Source organism: Mastacembelus armatus, chromosome 21, assembly GCF_900324485.2.
Source record: "Mastacembelus armatus chromosome 21, fMasArm1.2, whole genome shotgun sequence".
Taxonomy (NCBI): Eukaryota; Metazoa; Chordata; class Actinopteri; order Synbranchiformes; family Mastacembelidae; genus Mastacembelus; species Mastacembelus armatus.
In genome coordinates, this window is record NC_046653.1 from 20950767 (window position 1) to 20971626 (window position 20860).

At 41.0% G+C, this 20860-nt stretch overlaps 2 protein-coding genes across 5 annotated transcripts in view; both read right to left on the reverse strand.

Annotated features, from left to right (window-relative positions):
- The window catches only part of adcy5 (adenylate cyclase 5), a 54272-nt gene extending 46484 nt beyond the window's left edge, over window positions 1–7788 (reverse strand). For all 4 annotated transcript variants that reach the window (XM_026294761.2, XM_026294760.2, XM_026294759.2 and 1 more), the window contains exon 1: window positions 5851–7788. In XM_026294761.2, the coding sequence (XP_026150546.1) occupies window positions 5851–6780 (930 nt within the window). In that variant the 5' untranslated portion in view covers window positions 6781–7788. The remainder of the gene's footprint in view (window positions 1–5850) is intronic.
- Window positions 7789–12764: 4976 nt separating this feature from the next.
- hacd2 (3-hydroxyacyl-CoA dehydratase 2) lies at window positions 12765–20777 on the reverse strand. Its single transcript, XM_026296180.2, has 7 exons — window positions 20522–20777; window positions 18770–18887; window positions 17890–17908; window positions 16540–16628; window positions 15832–15953; window positions 13964–14142; window positions 12765–13514 (listed from the first exon to the last, which is right to left on the reverse strand). Exons 1-7 carry the CDS (start codon window positions 20644–20646, stop codon window positions 13432–13434), a joined length of 735 nt encoding a protein of 244 aa, XP_026151965.1. The 5' UTR covers window positions 20647–20777; the 3' UTR covers window positions 12765–13431.
- Window positions 20778–20860: the final 83 nt, after the last annotated feature.

Below are 20860 nucleotides of genomic sequence, written 5' to 3' on the forward strand. Positions count from 1 at the left end.
CATCCCATTGGTCAGGGCACAGAAACCACTAATATTAAACAAAACAGCTGACAGGCAGCCAGAGGTGGATGAATAATGCAGTGGTAAAAATGGCAGATCAGTCTAAATACAAGTGTAAAAAATATCGGCTCCAGCTCAGAATAATAAAGATTAATAGGATTGTTTGTTCACACAGCATTAAAAAAATAGCAGTACTAACAGTAAGAATCAAAACAAACCGGTGCTGGTCGGCAAGAAGCTGTACCACATTACTGTAACACCAGATCTCAGAGGAACTACCCTCACTGAAAGTCTAATTCCATGTTAGAGATGAGAATCAGAATTACTTATTTCATTCACCCTGCAAATAATAATCAGCAGGTCTGAATTCAATCAAAGCAAACAAACAAATTAGAGCTAATGAATGTCAGATGAGCAGAATGAGGCAACGAAGCCCAACAGCCAATAATGTCAAAGTGGAAACTATCCATCAGTTTTAAATTTCGCTGTCAAATCTTCTGCTTGTGATCACAGAAGCACGCAGACATCAAAAGGAGAGGACATTTCCTCTTAACTAAACATACATCAAGATGTTTGACGGGGAAAAAAAAAAAAGAATTCTTTACTGAAGCTGCACTTAAAGAGCTTTTTCCCAGATCTTTCAACTGCACTTTAAGCTCTTATTCTAAACAGTAACAAAAGTAATGATGAGAAATGCCATGATAAGCTGAAAGAACTATTAAAACCACTGCTGATGGTCACGGTGTCAAAGCTTTTTGAATGGACTCAAATCTACAATAATAATAATAATAATAATCATTTCACAAATGGATGAGAACAGAGCTGGCTGAGTTTGACCCAAACATGCTTTGAACCAAAACCATCTGTGTTACTAAACCTGCTTCTTAAAACAGCCGAGAAACCTGAGCTTTCTGTGCTGCATCCGCTCTCACAAAGAAAACAAGCGCGTCCCCTCACAAACCAGGCTCAGTGACAACCTTTAGTCTGAAATATCCAATATCTGTCCACGGAGACAGCGATTGTTACAGAACTGTGAAGATTAAAAGGAAACAGACACATGATTGTCAGTGACAGGACTCAGACCTGCTACACCACCTTAACCTCCACACCCTCTCACTTTACAAAGGTCATATTTCTTCCCGTATTGAAACTGAACATCGGTACAGGATACATGTATTGACTGATGGACTCTCTAATTCCTAGGGGGATCCTGGGCCTAATAATATCTGCTGGATTCTAATAAGAATTAAAATCAATAATAAACATACAGAGTTTGGCATTTTTACCTTTAAATCACTGTCTTTCTACCAGTTTGTGCAGGTTTGAGACAGAAAACATGAGAATTTCCACTTAATATGAAGTTGGGCTCTACACTGAATTTTCTCAATTCAGATTAATTTGCGTTTAACAGCATTGGAGACTGTAGCAGTTAAATGCATTGCAGAAGAAATTCCTCTAAAATACAAAAAGCTAAATGATGTAAATGATGCTCCAACCATAAAACTCAGATGGCTGTGATTTTAAGTTGATTCTGCTGCTTGAAGTGTTTTTGGTGATGTCTAGGGTTTTATTTAAAAAGGGGAAAAAAAAAAAAAAAACATCCACTGCACGTATCCTTTATGCTGTGTGAACAGAAAAACAACAGAAAAACACAGATGCAACAATAGAAGTTATGAATCTCAGTCCAACACAGCACACAAAATGTTGTGTAGGCAGCAGCTGGAGATAAAAAAATGCCCAGGTGCTCCCAGAAAGCGCTGAGAGGAGCTGGCTGGTGTTTGTTAAATAGAATCTGTTGCTAAGTTACAGGAGATCTGAGCAGTTTTCTGCACTCACAAAATTTATCAGCAGTGATTTATGAAAGGTAGGCCTACTCAGGCTCGCCCTGCGTCTATGTGTGGTTTAAATATTCTGACCAGAGCAGCAGCATCCTCCGTCACACTCCTCAGCCTGTGGCCGCTCATCAAAGTACAGTTAAACAAAGCCAATAAAGCCGACAAAGCAATGAACTTTGTCATGCTATCTGAAATCTGATGTTTACAGTTTTCTGAGAGCTATCCCATCGATCTCAAGCCCGTGTTAGTCCTCCTGCAGGGGTTGTTAAAAGTCTGTCCACAAAGGCTAAGTCTTGCAGGGAAATTAAAAGCAGGTCAGAACCAGGAGAGATGGCTGCAAGAAGGCAGGTATGGGAGGGAGAGACGATGTGGACATCTGCTTTGAATTTCCACACATTATGAGGCAATTCAATTGAACAGGCAGAAAACCGTGTTACCACTGGAATCCTGCCACCTAGGACTGGTCCACTTACAGTATCTGCCCTTCTCCATGAATTTGGACGGGGCGGGCAAAGAAGAATAGAAGCAGGACTTTTCAACCAAACAGGCTGAGGAAACAAACCCAGGAAGTAACTCAGGAGCTTGATGTTCCTTTAGCATAGCCATGTTTGCATTTCCGCCATTTCTGGAGAATTGTGAAGGTTAGACAAGTTAAACCAGAAACAGATCGGGTTTGGGACAAGTTTCACAAAACAAAAATTGTTCCTCAACTTTCTGCTGCGACAGATGTTGGACTTTAGCAGAGCTGACAAAAGGAACTCCATGATTTGACACATTAAGGTCTGCTTAGGGCTCCATATGTAAAACTTTTTGTGATTTTAGATCTACCACGAACGTCCCCTCAGGGACTAATAACGTTTTTCTCATCTCAGTTCAAACGGGGATTAAATTGTGTTAAATGTTACATCTAAACATTGCTTCTGCTGCATTTTAATTACTATTCTCAAACTGCTTCAAGTAGAAATTCAGGCTTACTTTGGAATTTTACAAAACTTTCAGGTTCCAACCAAATTTAGCCTAATTATAAGCTAGTCCTCTATAGGCCTTGTGACCTTTCAAACACCAAATCCATGCTTATGTGATTTCATAAAAAGCTTCCTGTGCTGGTGGAAAAGGTCAAAAGCAGCCACAGGAGAACAAGTGCTCGGTCCCAAATCATGTCCTGTCAAATATGTCGCTCCTTGTCCCCGTAAAACCAGCCATGCTGCAAGGCTGCTCCAGGATCAGATGTCACTCTCACCTGTAATGAACTACAGCCAAGTTTACCAAATGTCTGGTTCCCCCAGAGTCTGAACAGCACCGCCTTCACTTGACCAAACAAAGCACGCCACACTAAAGGTGAATCCTCACTTAATCGCAGCTGAATCCAAATATGTGACACGACTGGACAGAGGTTTCCACTGGGACCCTGATGTTAAGAGGAAATATGTTTATTGCATGTTTTTCTCACATGATACTGACATGGCTCTGTAGTGTTCTTGTGTTTAGCTCACAACGTTTGAGGAAAATGAGTAATTCTTGCCCTACAAGGCCTTTTCATGATGAACCAATATGACCCTATAGAAACTGTACAGTTACCACTTTTGACAACTGGCAATGAAAATGGTCATGAATAGAGACATGATTCATTTTAAAATTCACTGCCAAATTCAGCCTATTCAACTAACAATGTCCCCATGCTCGGAAACACACCCTTCACCTGAATGAATGTTGAAAATGAAAGTGAAAACCTCACCGTGTAACTGTTAGGATTAGCACTTTTACAACTCTGACTCACGGTGTATTTCTAAAGACTTGGGGAAACTCGGCCTATTCCTGTGAGCACACACTAGAAATTACATTATTGTGGGATCTCACATAAACTGCAGTGGTTAAACTCTGCAATAAGCCAGTTCCTAAGTAAACAGGGGAGAACAGATATGCTAAAAACAACAGCATGGTGAGGAAACAACAACAAATACAGAAGCTCGTTCCCACACACTCACATCAATACATCAAATGACAATGGGACTTTGACAGAAAACACAAATAAAGTCAGGGTCACATGTCATTCACATAAAAAAACTCAACCACCGCCTTTTGCTCATATAACCAAACACTACACTGTAAAAACAAACAAATGATGAAAAACTGTGGATACATTTGTGATAATGAGATGACTGAGGAAATAGTGGTTCAAGACCATTCATGCACTCTGACTAGGTCAGAGTAGCCTCAGAACAAACAGCACAACAAAACATGTGGCCAGGCATCGCCACATATGATTGACCATGTCGTGTTTCAAAATTGAAAGATAAACGACAAGTGTATGACAAACCCTCCGTTTTTTTTTAGGAAGGAATCTTAATACAAGTTCATGATGTAGTGAAGCTACATTGCTTGGAAAAACATTTATGAGCAGCAGGAAGCCTGAAAAAAACTGAGTGAACACCCAAAACAATGAGGTGCGAGTAAAGATCTGCAGAGTTATAAGTTACAGCAACACAGTCAAAACAAAGCGTGAGGTTAATAACAGTGAGTGTAAGCAGACAATACAATTAAATGTACCTTTAAATAATAATCCAGCAACCCCGAAGAAACGCTTTGAAAGTAACATTGATGTTGCACTACCAACAGCATTTGGAACATGTAGGCTCAGCAGCACAACAAAACAATATCCCTTAAAACTACAAGTCCCACAAACACTTTTACTCCATCTTCAGACATTTAACCAGCAGTTTGCTGTTTCTAAGATACTTAGCCCCATTAATGAACTGACCCATTACTACAAATGTGCTTAAAGGTCATTATTAAGTGGCTGAGAGCAGAATTACCATTAGCAGCATATCTAAGGCTGTTGTAAACATCAGCCAACATATTTCACACAAACATCCACTGTGCTGTAATGTGTCTGTGTAATGTGGACTCATTAAGGCCGTTACATGGAACAGACTCTTACAAGAATAAAGCAATAAGCAGTCGTCCTAACAGGACTACAGTCAGTACTGCACATCCCAAATGAATAAAGAAACTCAAATGCAGGATGATGCACCGAATGAGACGAAGCAGCCAAATTAAACTTAAACACATTTAACAGAAAATCACAACAATACTGACTCTTGGTGATAGAGACAAGGTTTTTTGTCTAATTCATAACAAATAAACTCCATTAGAAATGATAAATGCTTCCACATTGCAGTGCAATATAAGAACCAATATAAGGACCACCTATGCAATGTTTCACTTATAATCAGATTTCCTCTCTAGCTGCACTGCCTGGTCAACTGTAAAGCACAACCAGGCTGTATTTTGTCTAGAGGACAAACCTATAGTCTGCTCCTGAGGACCAGTTGTGACAACCAGCAGCTACATCTCATGTAAATAACTGAATGTTTGTTGAAGACAAAGCCTGAGCCTATAGGATCATGTGATGAACAGAACAGCTCACTCAGTTTTGGTTTTTCTGGTAGTGTTTAAGTGCTGGCTTTGACTCAAAGAGGAGTTAGGACCCGACAGGACTTCACAACAGCCCTGTCCTGCCACAGCCCCTCTGCTCAGCCTAACCCCTGGTTGGCCTAAACACTCTCTGGTTCACACAATCACCTTTGTGCAAAATGTAAAAGACCTCGGTATGCCTCAAGTCATCTATGTAGGCCCACATCTGAAGCTGCTAACACTCCAAACTCTCAATGTGGGGCAAAAAGCTTGTTGTCATAGCCGCCTAGTGGCTGCATCACACTGATCTCTCTCTGTAAGGACTCTGACTTTACAGAACCTACACGTTTGGACACCAGCACCTAAAGAGCACTCACTGTTTTCCAGTTGACCTGTATTCACTTTTCTCTCTTGGCCCCTAAGAAAGCCTGTGCAGTGAGTTCCACTGCTGTGAGAAAACTCTGACACCTGGAGAAAAACAAAGTCCATTAGCAAAACGCTCATGTTCTACTGTGCGTTACTGATCTGGTTACTGAGGAGCTGAGCTGCCCTCTGTGCGCACCGAAAGCTTTCTAAACAAAAACACATTCACCTACATTACCTGTTTCCACAGAAAGCTGTCCATGCTGTTCAACATCCAAGAAACAGCCACGTGTATGGCGGAAAGAATAACTCCAGTAATGACTGCGGCGCGCATCCTGACGGGCAGCAGAGTGTAGATGACATGGATGAAGAACACGGTCCACCAGATCCCCTCTGAGGCGCATCTGGGCTGCACGAGCAGCACTCCGATCACCTGGATCACCAGCACCACCAGGATGACCACATAGCACACAATCCACATATGGTCCTGGTGAAACCCGTTCCTATTGCAGACCACGATGAGTATGAGGGTGAGGAAGATGGCCAAGGAAAATACCACCACATACGTTACGCTCGGCTTCGCTGTTCCACCGGAGCAGTGGAAGCCCAGCATGACCGTGAAGACCAGCACCAGCACGGCCATCAGCATAGTCAAACTGCTCTGGTTGAGACGGAAAAAGTAGCGCTGGTACAGACGCTCCAACTTCTCCGACTGGAATTTCTTGGATTTGAAAATGTGCATGACGCTGGTGCAACACGCCACAAAAGAAAAGTTCACTTCGGGCATGGCCTCCTCCTCATCGGCCTTCGGTTTGGCTTTCCTCTCCTCAAGACCCAGCTCCACGGACTTGGGTCTCACCTCGCCCTCTGGGCGTTTAGGAGACGCGCGGTCTCGGTTATCCTCGCCATGGTCCTGCCAAGCCGACCTGGACCTGAAGCTGACCCTGCTGACAGTCGTGGAAGCTCGCCCGGGCTGCCGGTGGTCCAAATCATCCTCTTCCCTCCATCTACTGTTGGTCCGGGTGAGTTTCTTGCGCGGGGATCTGGCCGAGTATGGGCACCCGTTGGCCACAGACTCAGATTCTCCCCAAGCTGATCTGTGCTCGGTCCCTCCCCTCATCCCAGGCGCACCGACTCCGGGTGGGCTGACGCTGTTTGATCTGGACATGGTGGAGCACAGGAGGCAACAACAGAATGTGCCCAGACAAATAAGCACTGGAGGAAAAGTTTTGTCAGGAAAAAAAAAACGTCAGGAAACTATTTGGTCCCAAAGCTGAGTCGCAGTGTGAGCGTCTTACAAGCTGAATCTCCCATAGTTGGTTTGGAGCAGAAACTGCCAGCGGTTTATTTTCTCACTTCTGAGCCAAAAATCTCTAATTTTTAAAAGTCGAGTTGGGACCGCCCAAATAAATAACCAGAAGTTGTGAAAAGCTCTTGGAATAAAATCAATTAAACATGCGCAAAAATCACAGGGGAGGCAGTTTTGTCATGAGAGGAAGGAACATTAGGTCCAGGTGGATTTGGATCTACATCATTGGGCCCAATTAACTACCGTCCACGGAGAGGTTACACAGCAGCGTGCGCTGTGGATGACAAACCATTACACAACTCAGACAAGCTCGTCCCCCGCTGGATCATAGCGCAACACCATCAATTACGCTGTGAATCCGTTATATCTGTAAGCGGTTTGTGGACAGAAATGAAACAGCTCAGCCGCATGTTGGCGGCTCTTCCGTGGTCCCATTAAGCCTCCGTGCACCTGTGTTGTTCAAACATTGCATCCTTCATGGGGGTGGGAGTCCACGTTTGGCTAAAAAGCATCATCACGATCCTCGCACACTGAGAAAACTCAGCCGCTCCTCCTCCTCTTCCTCTGACAGCTACAGAAACCAGCTCCCTGGTCCATGGTATAGTCTGTGTAACCGCACGGTCAATTTATCGTAAACCACTGCACCGAATCCACGTCCAATAGCTGTCCATCACTGCTGAAAACCCCACAGAGCGGCTCCTGGTTTGTACCCACGCTCTGCGCACAGCGAAACGCTGCGGCAGTACGGCCACAGCCTCTCATGAAGTGTCCACCCGGTGCCAAAGTGCTCCAGCTGCTGCGGACAATCCGCTGGGTGCCTGTTTGGAGCGCGGCATCATAACATATTTACTGCTGATGGCTGTTTTAATGGCCATTCAACCAAGTGTGCTTCCTGCAGTCCGCCTCTCCCCCGCGCTTCCATTGGAAAGAAGAAGAGGCTGAGTCACTTTCTGACGCACTTTCATTGGTCGACAGGCCGCTCAATCCAAATCAGAGGCTGCGCGACCCTCGGGCGCTTTCGATGACTGGGCGGGTCTGTGCTCACAGCTGGATAGCCATCACACAACGCACACGCACGCCCACATAGAGATAGAGACAGACACACACCCACACACACACACACACACCCACTGAGGTTGAGTCTTCACTCTGTGACGCCTTTTTCTGCATTAATCCCCATTTTCAGTCGGGGTCTCACGACTTGAGGGTCCAACAATAAAATGAGGATATTGTCAGGAAATATTAGAACTATTCTGCTCTTTTAAAAACTTTATATCCTCAGTTTAAAATGAAAGCTTGAGGTGTTTGGACCTAAACTCCACAAAGTACAGTTTAGACGTGTATTGCTTTTTGATTTTGTAGCTCATTAGATTAGCTACACTAATCTAATCTAGATTAGATGATGCTGTTAATGATATCTTCTTCATGTGCTCAACACCATCAGATTTCCTGTAAAAAGGTTTTAAATGCTTTTCACCTGCAACTTAACTTTTCATGATTCTTGAGCCAAATCTGATACTGTACATTTTTTCAAACCTCCTTAATTGTAACAGTGAAATCTCCGTATTACAAACCAACTCATGCAGAAGACAATCCCCTATAGACAATATACGATGGCGCTGAAATAAGTGACCAAAGCGATTGCTGAGACATGCTGCTATAAAAAGCCTTTATTAAACCTTCCCTCAACAGCAGCTTAAGGCCTCCAGAGACCTGACGTTGTTTAGATAATGTCGTGCGCAGTGTGTGTGCTGCTGCTGAATCTCACATGCTGTGGAGACATCTGACATCATCAGACTAATTGATGCACCTGAGCAATCAGCTGGCTCACCTGGTTAGCTGCTGCTCCTGTTGCAGTCCGAGAAATCTGCCAACATGCCTCGGTTCCTTTTTTACTAGTTTTTTTGACTAAATTTCCTCACATGTGTTGAATATTAATGGATCTCCTGGATTATGGGTTTTATTGTGAAGCAAGTCTTCTATAACTTTGGTTTTGTAAAAATCCCATTAATCAATTGATGGATTTATATTTTGCACAAACCGACTAATTGAAGATGATCGTCTCTGTATCTGTTGCTGGTGGTGTATGTAGTTAGAACAATGGCTAATCAGGGTTTAATCAGTGGAAAAAAAAAAAATATGTGGCTGTTTCATTTGTGTGATTCAGTCCAGTGTTTTCAGTTCTGCCCACCGTGAATGTTGGCAATGAGGGAACATACAGCACACACAGAAAAAAGAGCATTTTTTTCATATAATTTCTGATTGTGCGCTAACAAATGTAACTTGGAGGCATGTGACGAGGAGACTCATGTTTTTGCAAAGTTGCCTTTGCCTCTTTTGGAATTTATCAAGGGTGAAACGCTTAACAGGAGAGAACAGCGGTTTCTATTCAGCACTGTCCTCGTCCACAAAAAAGGACTCAGATATAAATCAAACACAAATTTAGCCTGATTCACATTGTGCAACTTGTTTTCTGTGCTTGTCTTATGACTGCTTGCTCTCCTCTGCACATTCTGTGCTCTTTCACAGACCCTGGTGTTGAATAATAGGAAAGTTGTAAAGAAAATATAGAATAACGTGAAAAAACAGGTAATACAATCACAGGACTCATTTTTTTCACCTTCCTAGACCAGTAGTCAGTGGTGGAGAGCAACCAAGCGTATACTGTATTTGAGAATACATCTGAGGTACTTGTACTTTGAACATGTTTTCACCCTCATTGCTCTTCAGAGAAAATTGTGCCTTTTGCGTTTGTTTGGCAGTTAAGTAACTTTAATCTTACACTACATGGCCAAAGTATGCAGACACCCAAACACATGTGAGCATTGGGAAAAAAAGATTTCATCTGCTGCTATAACGGGCTCAGCTCTTCTTCAGAACCTACCTGGAAAAACCTTACGGACCAGGCTTTGTGCACTTTGAGCAAGGCCCCTAACTGAGATCCAGATCGTGGTTGTTTTGATCAGTTTAGGTGTGAATGTGCTCAGGACACTGTTAGAAAAGAGAGGTCACCTAATAAATAACAGAGTGAACCAACAAACTACCACACTAAAAGACAAATAAGGACAGTAGGAAAAAATTACATTTACAACACACAATATCTGACTAACTATTGGATGAGTATAAAGAGAATTAGAGGAAGTTTCCGGCCTCAAACATAAACCTTTTCAGTGTTCCATCAAATTGTTTATTATGACCCATGTGTGTTGGCATAACCTCCACATGAACCATGTGGCCAAGATTAAAAGAGCATCAAGCTTTCCAGATATTCAGAACACGTGTAATTTCAAACACAGTGAAGAAGCAGAACAAGGTGTAAAAGGAGGAGGAGGACAAGCGAAGAGTCCCCTCACCACCAGCAGCAGCCTGTAAACACATGTGGTGAGACGCAGGAGGGAAGTTCAAACCACATCTGTGCTGCTTCAGCCGCTCATTTATAAGGAGGAGAATATGACGAGTGCGGCAGTGCAGTGACTCATCCTTGTTGAGTGCAACCTTCACGGTTCCTCTGTGGATTGTACAACCAAACACTCACACACTCACACACACACACATGCAAAAACAGGAACTCACACTCAACCATGTATAATAGGTATTTTGTTTGAACTGGCTTTTTGATCCAGGATTCAGATTAAAATAGTTGCAGCTTGATGTTCTCTGGAAATGCTTGTGTGAGAAAGGATTATACTACAGTGTCATGTATTGTGGGTAACAGTATTTTTTTAGTGCTGACTGAAAGCTGTGTCTAACACAGGGTGACAACACCTGTCAAATACAATAAACAAATATCAAATCAAATGAATGAAAATATGTAAAATAACAAATCAAGTATTGTCGATTTTTGCTATGTTGGAAATTGTATGTTGATGTTTTCAAGATAATCTGTGTTTGGACAAAAACCTGCAGGCCTATCCAGCTTCATGCTTAATAAAGACCAGTGCAGTCAGTGATATAAGGCAGTGCACGTCTGGCCTTCACTGCTGCCAAAAGGTCAATCTGCAAAGCAACAATGTCACCTTATTCTCTCAAGACTGTAGAAAATGGCTAAACTTGAACGGATCACTTATTTATTCATCCTGTGCAAACAGCGTACTGTGTTTTCTGATTCTGGAGGAAGTAAATTACATCAAACGTCTTACAAGCCCCCAAAGCTTCAGGAAACGCAGCACTGAATGGTATAAGCACTTTAATACTGGGTCTTCAGCTGCTCTTTTCTTAGCCTCACCTGGACATGCCAAGTAGTTGCATTCGAGACCTATACATGCTTTACATCAAAGGCCAGTTGTACGATGATGATGAACAGCCGCACACAGATGAAAGCAGTGTGAGCGACACACATCCTGACCTGCTACATGCGTTAAACCCATTTTCATGGCTAATGAGTTTTAAGACACTTTGGAGTCAGTTGGTTTTTATCTAGTGAAGCCTTCCACTGCTGCTAACTGGAGCACAATAATGTGAATACGCTTTGCATGATATAGATTTATTCTAAGTATATACTCTTTATTCACACCAGTACAAAGTCAGTCGGCCCCATGCAAAACATTTGTATCAAAACTTTATTCAGTGGAACCAGTTCTGGAGTAACATATGCCATGCGTTTGTGTTTTTTAACAAATCATTATTCCAGGCATCCAATTTCCTCTTTCATGCAGTTTTACAATGAGCTGCACTTCTGCTCTTACATGACATTTCTAACTGTCCCAACTCATGCTTGACCATTAATGAGAAGAGAGGAAAAAAGAGCATAAATTGGATATCACAGCTATGAGCTGCTTACTTTGCTACAGTCTTTTTAATTTGGATGAAAGTCTCACGTAGAGAGAGTAACTCAAGATGGAAATGTTTTTGCTGACCTCATGTGGTTGAAGTTCCTACTTTGCTGAATCGATGCAGAAATGTATTGAGGAGGGCAGAAGTGCAGCGGACTTAAAGTTTCATTGAGGTTAGTAAACAAATGCTTCAACCTGTTAAGTTTCTCTTTGGCAGAGCAGCTCCAGCTAAGCCCAACAAAACATCATACTTTCAAGATTACAACTCCAAAATATTAGAAGCATTGTGAAATGTGCATCAAATATAAATATTACAAACTAAATGTCCTCAGGTGATGAAAGGTGAAACTGGTTTGTACTGTATCTTATTAGGTTCACCTCAATAAAAAGACAACTACAAGCTCAGTAACTGAATTCACTACCTATCTGCTTCTTTCCATCCCCACACTGACAGAGACATGTCTATATTTAGGTATAGCAAATCAGCCTACATAGCACAATATAAATGAATAACCTGCTATTTTCTGTACCAAAGTGTAGTAATATCTTTTAAAATAATATAATTTAATATAATAATAATTTAAACACACATCTGGGCTACAATAGTGTTTTGTTTGTGTTACACATCAAAGCTTGTTTCATCCAAAAGCATTGGTGCTACTACATGTTCTGCTGTGTTTTTGTTTCGCTGAAGTGTCCTTTAAGTCATAATGTGTTTTAAGATCCCATTGATAAAACACTGACCTTTTTATTTCATTAGAGACTGAAGACTTCTTGCTTAATAAGTCTCTTGAATCAAGAAAAAAAAATGTTAAGACGATTTACTTTCAGTAGGTAAAAGAAGAAACATGTAATGACTTGATGTGAGAGGGAAAAACTAGTCTTTTCTTCTGGCCTCCTCAGGTCAGTCATGTATAAACCACCTAAACATCCAACAATGATCAAATCAAAATTCAACTATCTAGACTCAACATAATCAGTAAGAATTCAACTGAGACACACGTTGAAATTGCATCTAAGCCGACACCAAACAAACAGCAACAAACACAGAAAAACAGATAGAAAACCATGCAAGTACAGAACGGAAACAGTTTATTGGATTAAATTAGGAATGAAACTTTTGACTGAAAAGAATGAAAGAAAACAATGAAACATACAGATCTGGACCACAGTTTGCACCAACAAACACACTGACATGAAAACCTACAGACAACCTAGTGTCAGTTCTAGTTTTCTCATCATTTTTTTCTACATTGCAGTAAAGAAAAACTGATTCTTAAAAAAAGTGGAGTCATGGGGAGGTGGTGAGAGATCTAATAGGGATTTTTCTTGAGTCTCATTTAAAAGGAGGTTATCGATTCTATCGGTGCAGGACTTAGCTTAATGCTTTGTTCTGACTGAGTTCTGCTCGCTGCTCAGACGGCAGCTCAACCGTATCCAAGTCAAAATACAGTTTTCTCGCTGCAAGCTCTCTGACAACACAACTGTAAGTTTGTTCATAAATAAAAACAACACAAAAATAACACCCGTTTGGTCATGATTTGTTAGCATCTATACAACCCAGACAACGGCTGAAAAAACATGAAGTTGCTTGATAACAGAATCATCTGCCAGGTCAGTTCTGGCAGTTTGAAAACTGGGCAGACTTTGTGTTTCAATAAGCAGACATGACTTTGTTCTTCTGTTGGTAGTTTTGGTTTCTTTTCCCTCGATCAGATCTGTCTCGATGCTGTTCAGCTCACTCCACTTTGCTGTAGTCCCCTGCATGGCCCAGCACCTTCTTCCTCTGTCGGATCATGTGGAAGTAAAGCTGGGGGAAGACTGGGAGGAGGAAGAGGAAGCTCAGTATGTAAATGAGAAATTTTCATACATCAATCTACAACCGCAGCTGGACCAACTAAAGGTGTAAACTGGATCATGTTATCAGAAAGTTCCTGAGAATTTTGATGTCAGTCAGAATCTGAGCTGCCATGCAAACACACTCCTCACTGACACGGGTGGTGCGGATGCAGCTGTAACAGGGAAATTAACACGGAATAAACACTGCAGCAGTCAAATTCATGAAGGCAACACAAAGTAAACAGTCCCTCTGTGTTTAGTTGGAACATATCTGGAGCCCATGTTTAAGCTTTTTCAAAATACAAAGGCACTAAAAATGTTCCTTTTAATTATGAAAAGCATTTGCTTTAAAGCAAATTCTTGCTGGATGTACAGTATCATTTATTGTCTTGACAAAAGGTGACAAAAGTAAGGTATGTTTGCTGACTTACGAGGAATGTAGGAGATCATGATGAGCATAAGGAAGGTGTAGTAGTCGAAAGAGAAGTTGTACTTGTTAGGAAGAGTGACAGAGTACAGGCCCGTCTTCTGCACGTACGGCAGCGCTGCATAGATAGTCAGCAGTTCCCCAGTCACTCCCATGGGATACAACACAATGAAAAAGGTGTACCTGCAGCACAGGCAGGGGAGAGAAGTCATAAATCCTACAGCTTCATCATTCATGTTGTCTGCAAAACAAAGGGTGAGTGGTACAGCTGCCATAAACAGCCACACACTGACTGAGATATCCATGATATTAATTTGGTTGTCAGGCTTTTTGTTTTTTGCACCACAAGAATCAATTATTACATTTTAACCAGCTATAAGTTCAAAAACAGGAACATGTGCTTGTAATAAATAAACTAATAAATAAATAAATAAACTAACAAACTGTCCTGTGAAGAGAATTCAGGTGAAAAACACAGCACCACAGAGGCAAAGCTATTGATATTGAAAAGAATAAAAAGTTGTTGCCAGAGGCAGCAAGACCAGAAATATTTTTATCTCTTCAATAAAAAGTGGAGGAGGATGCAGGATCTTTTGAGAATGTATCCAGGCTCTGACACAAGTAATTCAAGTCGGCAATGATTCAAGTACTGAAACACTGAGACTGCTGTCAAAAGAAAAGCCATTTACAGACCCTCACTGTTCATGTAAGGAGGGACCTGAAGCCCATTTCAGAGGAACTGTGCAAAGGAGGCATTCACAGCTTAAAATCCTAAGCCACCAACAGAATCTCAGAATTGTACAGCAGCTCTTGTGACAAAGTGGAGCAAATAGGTGACACACTACATTCACTATGATATAAATATTAGGCCCTTGTGCTGCTTGCTGAGAATCCAGATAATGTATTAATCATAGAACTGCTGAGGCGTTTCAGGAGAAAGCTTGCACACTAATACACTGAATAGGTTCTTCTACAGAGAGAATGAACATCAAAGAGAGCAAACCAAAACTTCTGGCTCTTCTTTAACAAGCACTCCAAACCCAGCGACTGCTTTCTCTGATCCTTCACTGAATTTTCCACGGGCGCACGACCAGTTTCTGCTGTCTCTCAGGGTGCAACTCAAACTGAAAGTTGATTACCAATATAGACTGGTCTCATTTGCTACCTAGCAACAAACACTGCAGGGAGGCAGGCACTTACTGTTGCCTTGGCTGTGGCAGCAGATGAAGCCCATTAGGAGGGAAACAGCTTTTCTGTAGGTTTGATTTTTTTAATAACTGATCAGTGCTGGGAGTAATGTGTTTCCATCATAACATTATTTATTACTTGATTACTTATTTTGTCAAATAAAACACTGCATGGACTAAAAATGATTAGCTAGATTGGCACAGCTGTTTTGCCAACTGTTTAATTCACTGTGCAGGCAAATAATACCCGTCACTAGCTCTAACTTTTCAAATGGGATCATTTGCTGCTTTTAAATGCCAAAGTTCATTGTGAATCTCAGACTACTGTTATGACCATCTTTTAATGCATTATGCCCTTTCATACACTGAACTTCTAATCAGCCCATTAAGCACTAATACAACAATCATGTTTCAGTCTAATAAAGTACAAATAAGATAAAATTACATCTGATCAAAGATGACCAAAGATCAACCATCCAACAAATCAGACCAACTTGACATTTGTCAGTACTCAGTCCATCTCACATAATTCATTTATTCATTCACTATTCAACAAATACTGAGGCATGACTCTTTGCTCTTATCAGTTTAACTAATGTGGTAAAGGATATTCATCCATGTTTTTCTGGAGGAACAACGACAGTATGGACAAAGGTCTCCAGGTCTGATAAGCTCGATGTCCTACCTTGCCCATTTGATGAGGTATGGCAGGTGATTGAGCAGGCTGAAGGTGTAGAAAGAGTAGCGGATGATCTCTGTGACGGTCCAGGCCGTGACAAACAGCAGCACACTGTCCTCGCTCTGCACCTGCAGGAACACACACAAAGGATGATGGGAAGAGAACAGAAGGACAGATGGACTTGCATCATGCTGCTGAGCTAGTCTAGCCCTTTTTTAGTCACAGAACCATGCTGTTTTTTTCAGAAGCTCAGAGAACAGATCACACTACAGGTAGCTGGTCACTACGCTCAGATATTAGTTTAAAACTGATGCAAATATTATGTTAAAAAAAAAAAAGCCACACTTATCATAAACTTGCAGTCTAAATACAGTTTCCACACACATTCACATAAAAGACAAAGAGAGAATAGCTTTAGAAAGATGTCAGTAGAGCATCATACAACAGACAGAGAAAACAAGACATTTAAAACAACAGTATTATTCACTACATTAAAATTCTGCAGTTTCATTCCCGACCGTCTGACGTTACTTACACCTTTACTCCGCTCGGATCTATTAACAGGGCAAACAGTACATCAACTGGTCACTTCTGAACATGAGGCCATGTAGATATATATCTGCTTTGCCATTTATACCGTGTCCTTTACACAGAGTGTGTAATGCAAGATTGATTTAAGTGTGAGTGTGTGGATTGGAAGGAAAATCTTCTTACCTCCCTAACGCTGTGTGTGACGGCCCAGGTGAGAAAGACCCGCGACATGACCTGGAATCCAGTCAGGACCACAGAGGACGGTACGATTCCTGGGAAATTTTTTTTTTAAAAAGACACTCAACAAAGATGCAAGACTACTTGTTGTTGGCTGTCACAGAAACTGTGTTTATAGCTTGTGTGTGAAGCTCTAAGACTTTTCTTTATTCAATATTTGCCTTTTTGACCTTATTGTAGTTAGTGAATGCAACACATCTTAGACACTGTTGTTCATAAACCCTATATACAAAAAATGGAAAGTTGCTCAAGTCTTAGAGTTACAATGTGTAGTTATTTGTAACTGCCACAGGTAAATGATCAGAATTTAGGTATCATGGAAAATGAGATTGATGCATTTTTACAAATTTTGCACTTTTTCCGCTGTGGATTTATTGTTTTTCCTTTGTTTCTGGAAAATTGCCAATGTCGGCTCTGCAAAGGTTAAATGTTTCTTTGGCCTCTTTATTTCTTGTCTTCAGCTGGCCAGTAGAGAGGAGGCTATATATATATATATATATATATATATATCTACATCTGTGTGTGTGTGTGCATATGTGTGTCTGTGTGTGTGTTCTGAGTGGATGGCAGCTGCAGGGAGCCTGTTTGCAGTGGGAAAGGTCAGCTAGCTTTAGCTTCAAATCCCAGATAATGAAGAGAATAGACTGTAAACCGCAGCGAGGCGGCGAGGCGAGAGCCAGCCTCTCCTCATCGCATTAACACCACAACAGCCAACAGCTTCTCGACCCTCTCTTTGGCAAACACTTCAAACATGAAAAGCTTCTGTTTGTCTGTGCATAATTACAGCTGAGATACATTTACAAATGCAGTCCAGTGAGTCCTAGCTACAATGTGACCTGTCAAAATCACATCATATGAAAACACATCAACTGCTGATCTGATCTCATTTGCCACAAAGACCTGAAACATCTACAAACACATACCTATTAAGTTACAAGGTATAATGACATTACTGATGTCAACAAGCAACTCCTCAAACATATCAAATGCCAACTGGAAATCTATATTTCTGTGTAGTCTACATCTATTAAATATCAAAAACTGAAATCTCTCATTTGCTGCCAGATCCTCTCAAGTGTCTGTGAGCTGCCATTGTGAAGTCTCTCTCCAAATGTTCTACTGGGTTTAAGTCTAGGCTTTGCTGGGACAGTGTCTTAGCTCTATGTTTCAGGCCATTGACTCACTTCATTACTCTGTACAGAAGCATCCATGACAGTTTTATCTTCACATCATCACCCATCAATATGTTTCATTTCAATTTGTGCAGATGAGCATGGAGGCTGAGAAGAAACTCACCTACAGCACAATGCAGTATCTGTGAAAGGAAAAGATACCACAGAATGACTCAGCATGCTTCTCGGAGTGGAGCACAGGTGAGCTTATTTGAACTCATATGTATATCTTGCTTTTTTCACTCCTGGGATTCATGTTGCATTTGGATTGGTTATTTAATGAATGGAACATACTGACACTAAAAAAAACTAAATCTCCTGCCACTGAGCTACAGTGGGTCTGGAGAGGATCACTGAAACAGCTTATGCTACTTAAGACCCTGCACTATACATACAGCATGTGCATGTATGAGCACTCTTAGCACACGTGAAAGAGCTAAACAATTTTAGCTCAGTTATCTAGTTTTGAGACTCCTTAATAGAAGACTTCACTTATCTCTGTAGTTCTCAGATATATAATATATTTATTAATTTGAAATCTTACAAAAAGTTATTTTAAAATACCCTTTATGGGCTCTGTGCCTTCAACAGTGCAGCCAGACATGTTATGACAGCAGGCTGATATATTACAGAGGACATACCAAACACTATACTGATAACAGGCCTGTGACACTTGGTGTCTCTGTACATCCAAACCTGAACAGGCTGAGATTAATAAATAATCTACATCCATGCTGATTCATCTATATATTTCTTAATGTGAGCATGAACAAACACCAGAACCCTCACTATGGTTTTCCATTAATCATTAACTCTAATTTACTGCAGTGTATATAATCATCAATAGTATAACAAATAAAAATAAAATGCATCCCCGGTAGCTGCATATAAAACATGAACTATGTGAAGTGAAAAGATATTTGTCTGAAATATTGCCTCATCCTAAATACAAAACTACGTTTGATTTTGTCAGTACTGCCCTAAACCCTTTGTGCTTATCTCACCTCCAGAATCGCTCCAGTCTGAAAGAACTTCAGAGGCTTCTCTATGGAGTAATACAGCCCATGGTAGCTTCCTCTGGCCAGGTATGCTCGCACCAGACCTACAGCTATCACCAACCACCTGGACAGCAGAGGGAAAAAAGAAAAAACATAGTACAGTCATTGCAAAAGCTGAAAAAAAGAACTACCCCACAGTCTGTGTTAGATGTACGTGTGGCTTCTCTGTCAAAGACTTTTTAACAAAAAAAAACGTGACAACTCCAGCCAAGTGATGAGCACACTTAGCAATAAAAACAATAGTCTTTCAATGGTGGGAAGGTCTCTAACTCAACATCAGTATTAATTGTAATATATAAATCATTTAATGTAGGAAAAATGTGAAGTTGCACTCTGATATTTCAATAAGCCCTCAGATACCGGATTTCTCTCTATTTAAAAACTGTGTTGAGAAAAAGTCTGAGGCAGAATATTTTACAGTTGAAAAAGAAAATTAATAAGCAACAATTACATTAATAAAAATGGCAATTTTAGCATCATTGCTCTAATCACTAATCTTCTAAGTAGATTGGAATAATTATGATTTATTGTTTTTATGTAAATATTAAAAACTACGTGTAAGATTCGTATTGAGCCTGATGGGTATTTTTTTATGGATGAAGAACTGCTGCCTGATAAGTGTTTTACCACACAATTAGAAATGATCATTATTATGCATGCATTACACCATTCAGACATAGCTTGTGTCCTTCCACAGTCCAAAGGTAAACTGCAACGCAGAGCAGGTGAAGGTCCAAGCTCTCAGTTCTGCTATAAAAGACCTGAGCAGAGCAGCAGTTTCAATTCATCCTGTCATCACAAAGTGAATAACATCAGTTGTATCTAATAAAACTCAATCTCAGTCAGTGGAAGTGACAAATCAATAATACCAGTCTGGCAGAAACTGAGTTCTGCTTAGCTGCGACTTCAGCTTCTGAATGTAGACACTGCATTTAAACAGCAAAAATGTGCATGTGCTAGACCCTAACTTGCACTCAGTACAAAGCAAGCACTGTATGGCTCATCAGTACGTAACAGCTCACAATGTGACCTAACTGGTTGGGACAGTGAGCGACTCCCGCCATTCGTTGTGCAACAATCTCAAATTCAGTGCAATAAAAGACATAAAGTGACTTTTCAGTTCATGGTTCAAGATGATTATTTTTATTATGGCAAGTATCTGGGCCATGGGATAAAGGTCACAAAATGGGGTTATTCTGTATATCCAGTCTACTTTAATACACAACTAAGTGTAATTAGTGTTTGTATGCAAACTAAGACCCATTCAAATCTCTGCACCTCTCAGCTCCAACCAGTGTCCAAAGACTTTCTCTTCAGAAATAATAATAAATATTTTAATAAAGAGGCAGTAAGCTCTTGATGAGCAAAACCAAAGTGCAGACAACAAACCATCTGCCTTTATGATTCAATATTGCCAGTCACACGTTAATGTGCACGCCAGGTGGGTTGTCTGTTGCTCATCTAGCGTTAATCTAACGTTAAAAGACACTGAGCACTGGGAGGCAAATTCAAAGTTATTTCATCACACAGCATGCTAGCAGTGTTTCTAATAATAAAACCATACAATTAGGAAATGAAGGATCCAAAAATAACACTGTAACATTACAACGGGGAAATCTTGCTCCAGTTATTCAGTCCTGTCTTGCTTGCACACACTCATGCAATCAGCAAATTAGCACAAGGAAACACGTTTCATACCCCGCTGTCATAACAACGTTGTAAATCACCAAGTAGGCCGTAGCCAGTGCACCGGGTCCCTTCTTTTTCTTCGCGGCCACATCGCTGTGAGTCGCCTTACTGGTCCCCGCAACAGGTGCCGACATGACTACAACCGTCGACGGTGTTTGGTCCTCGATTACGGCAGCTGTCAGGTTCTCCGAGTCCGGGAACGAACAGCAGAACCAAGACTATGAGCCAGACCAGGAAGTGGAGCCCTGAAGAGAAATGATTCATTATCGTGTACTTCCGTTTTCGTTTTGAAACGCTTTCACTCAAATATCACCTAAAAGTGGCTCCTTTAAACGTGTGACTTTATTT

Coding starts and splice junctions, on each gene's coding strand:
- hacd2 (XM_026296180.2), bottom strand. CDS start 20,646: ATGTCGGCACCTGTTGCGGGGACCAGTAAGGCGACTCACAGCGATGTG. Junction 15,954..16,539: donor TCACACACAGCGTTAGGGAG/GTAAGAAGATTT, acceptor GTGTTCCTGCAG/GTGCAGAGCGAGGACAGTGT. Junction 13,515..13,963: donor CATGATCTCCTACATTCCTC/GTAAGTCAGCAA, acceptor TCCTCCTCCCAG/TCTTCCCCCAGCTTTACTTC.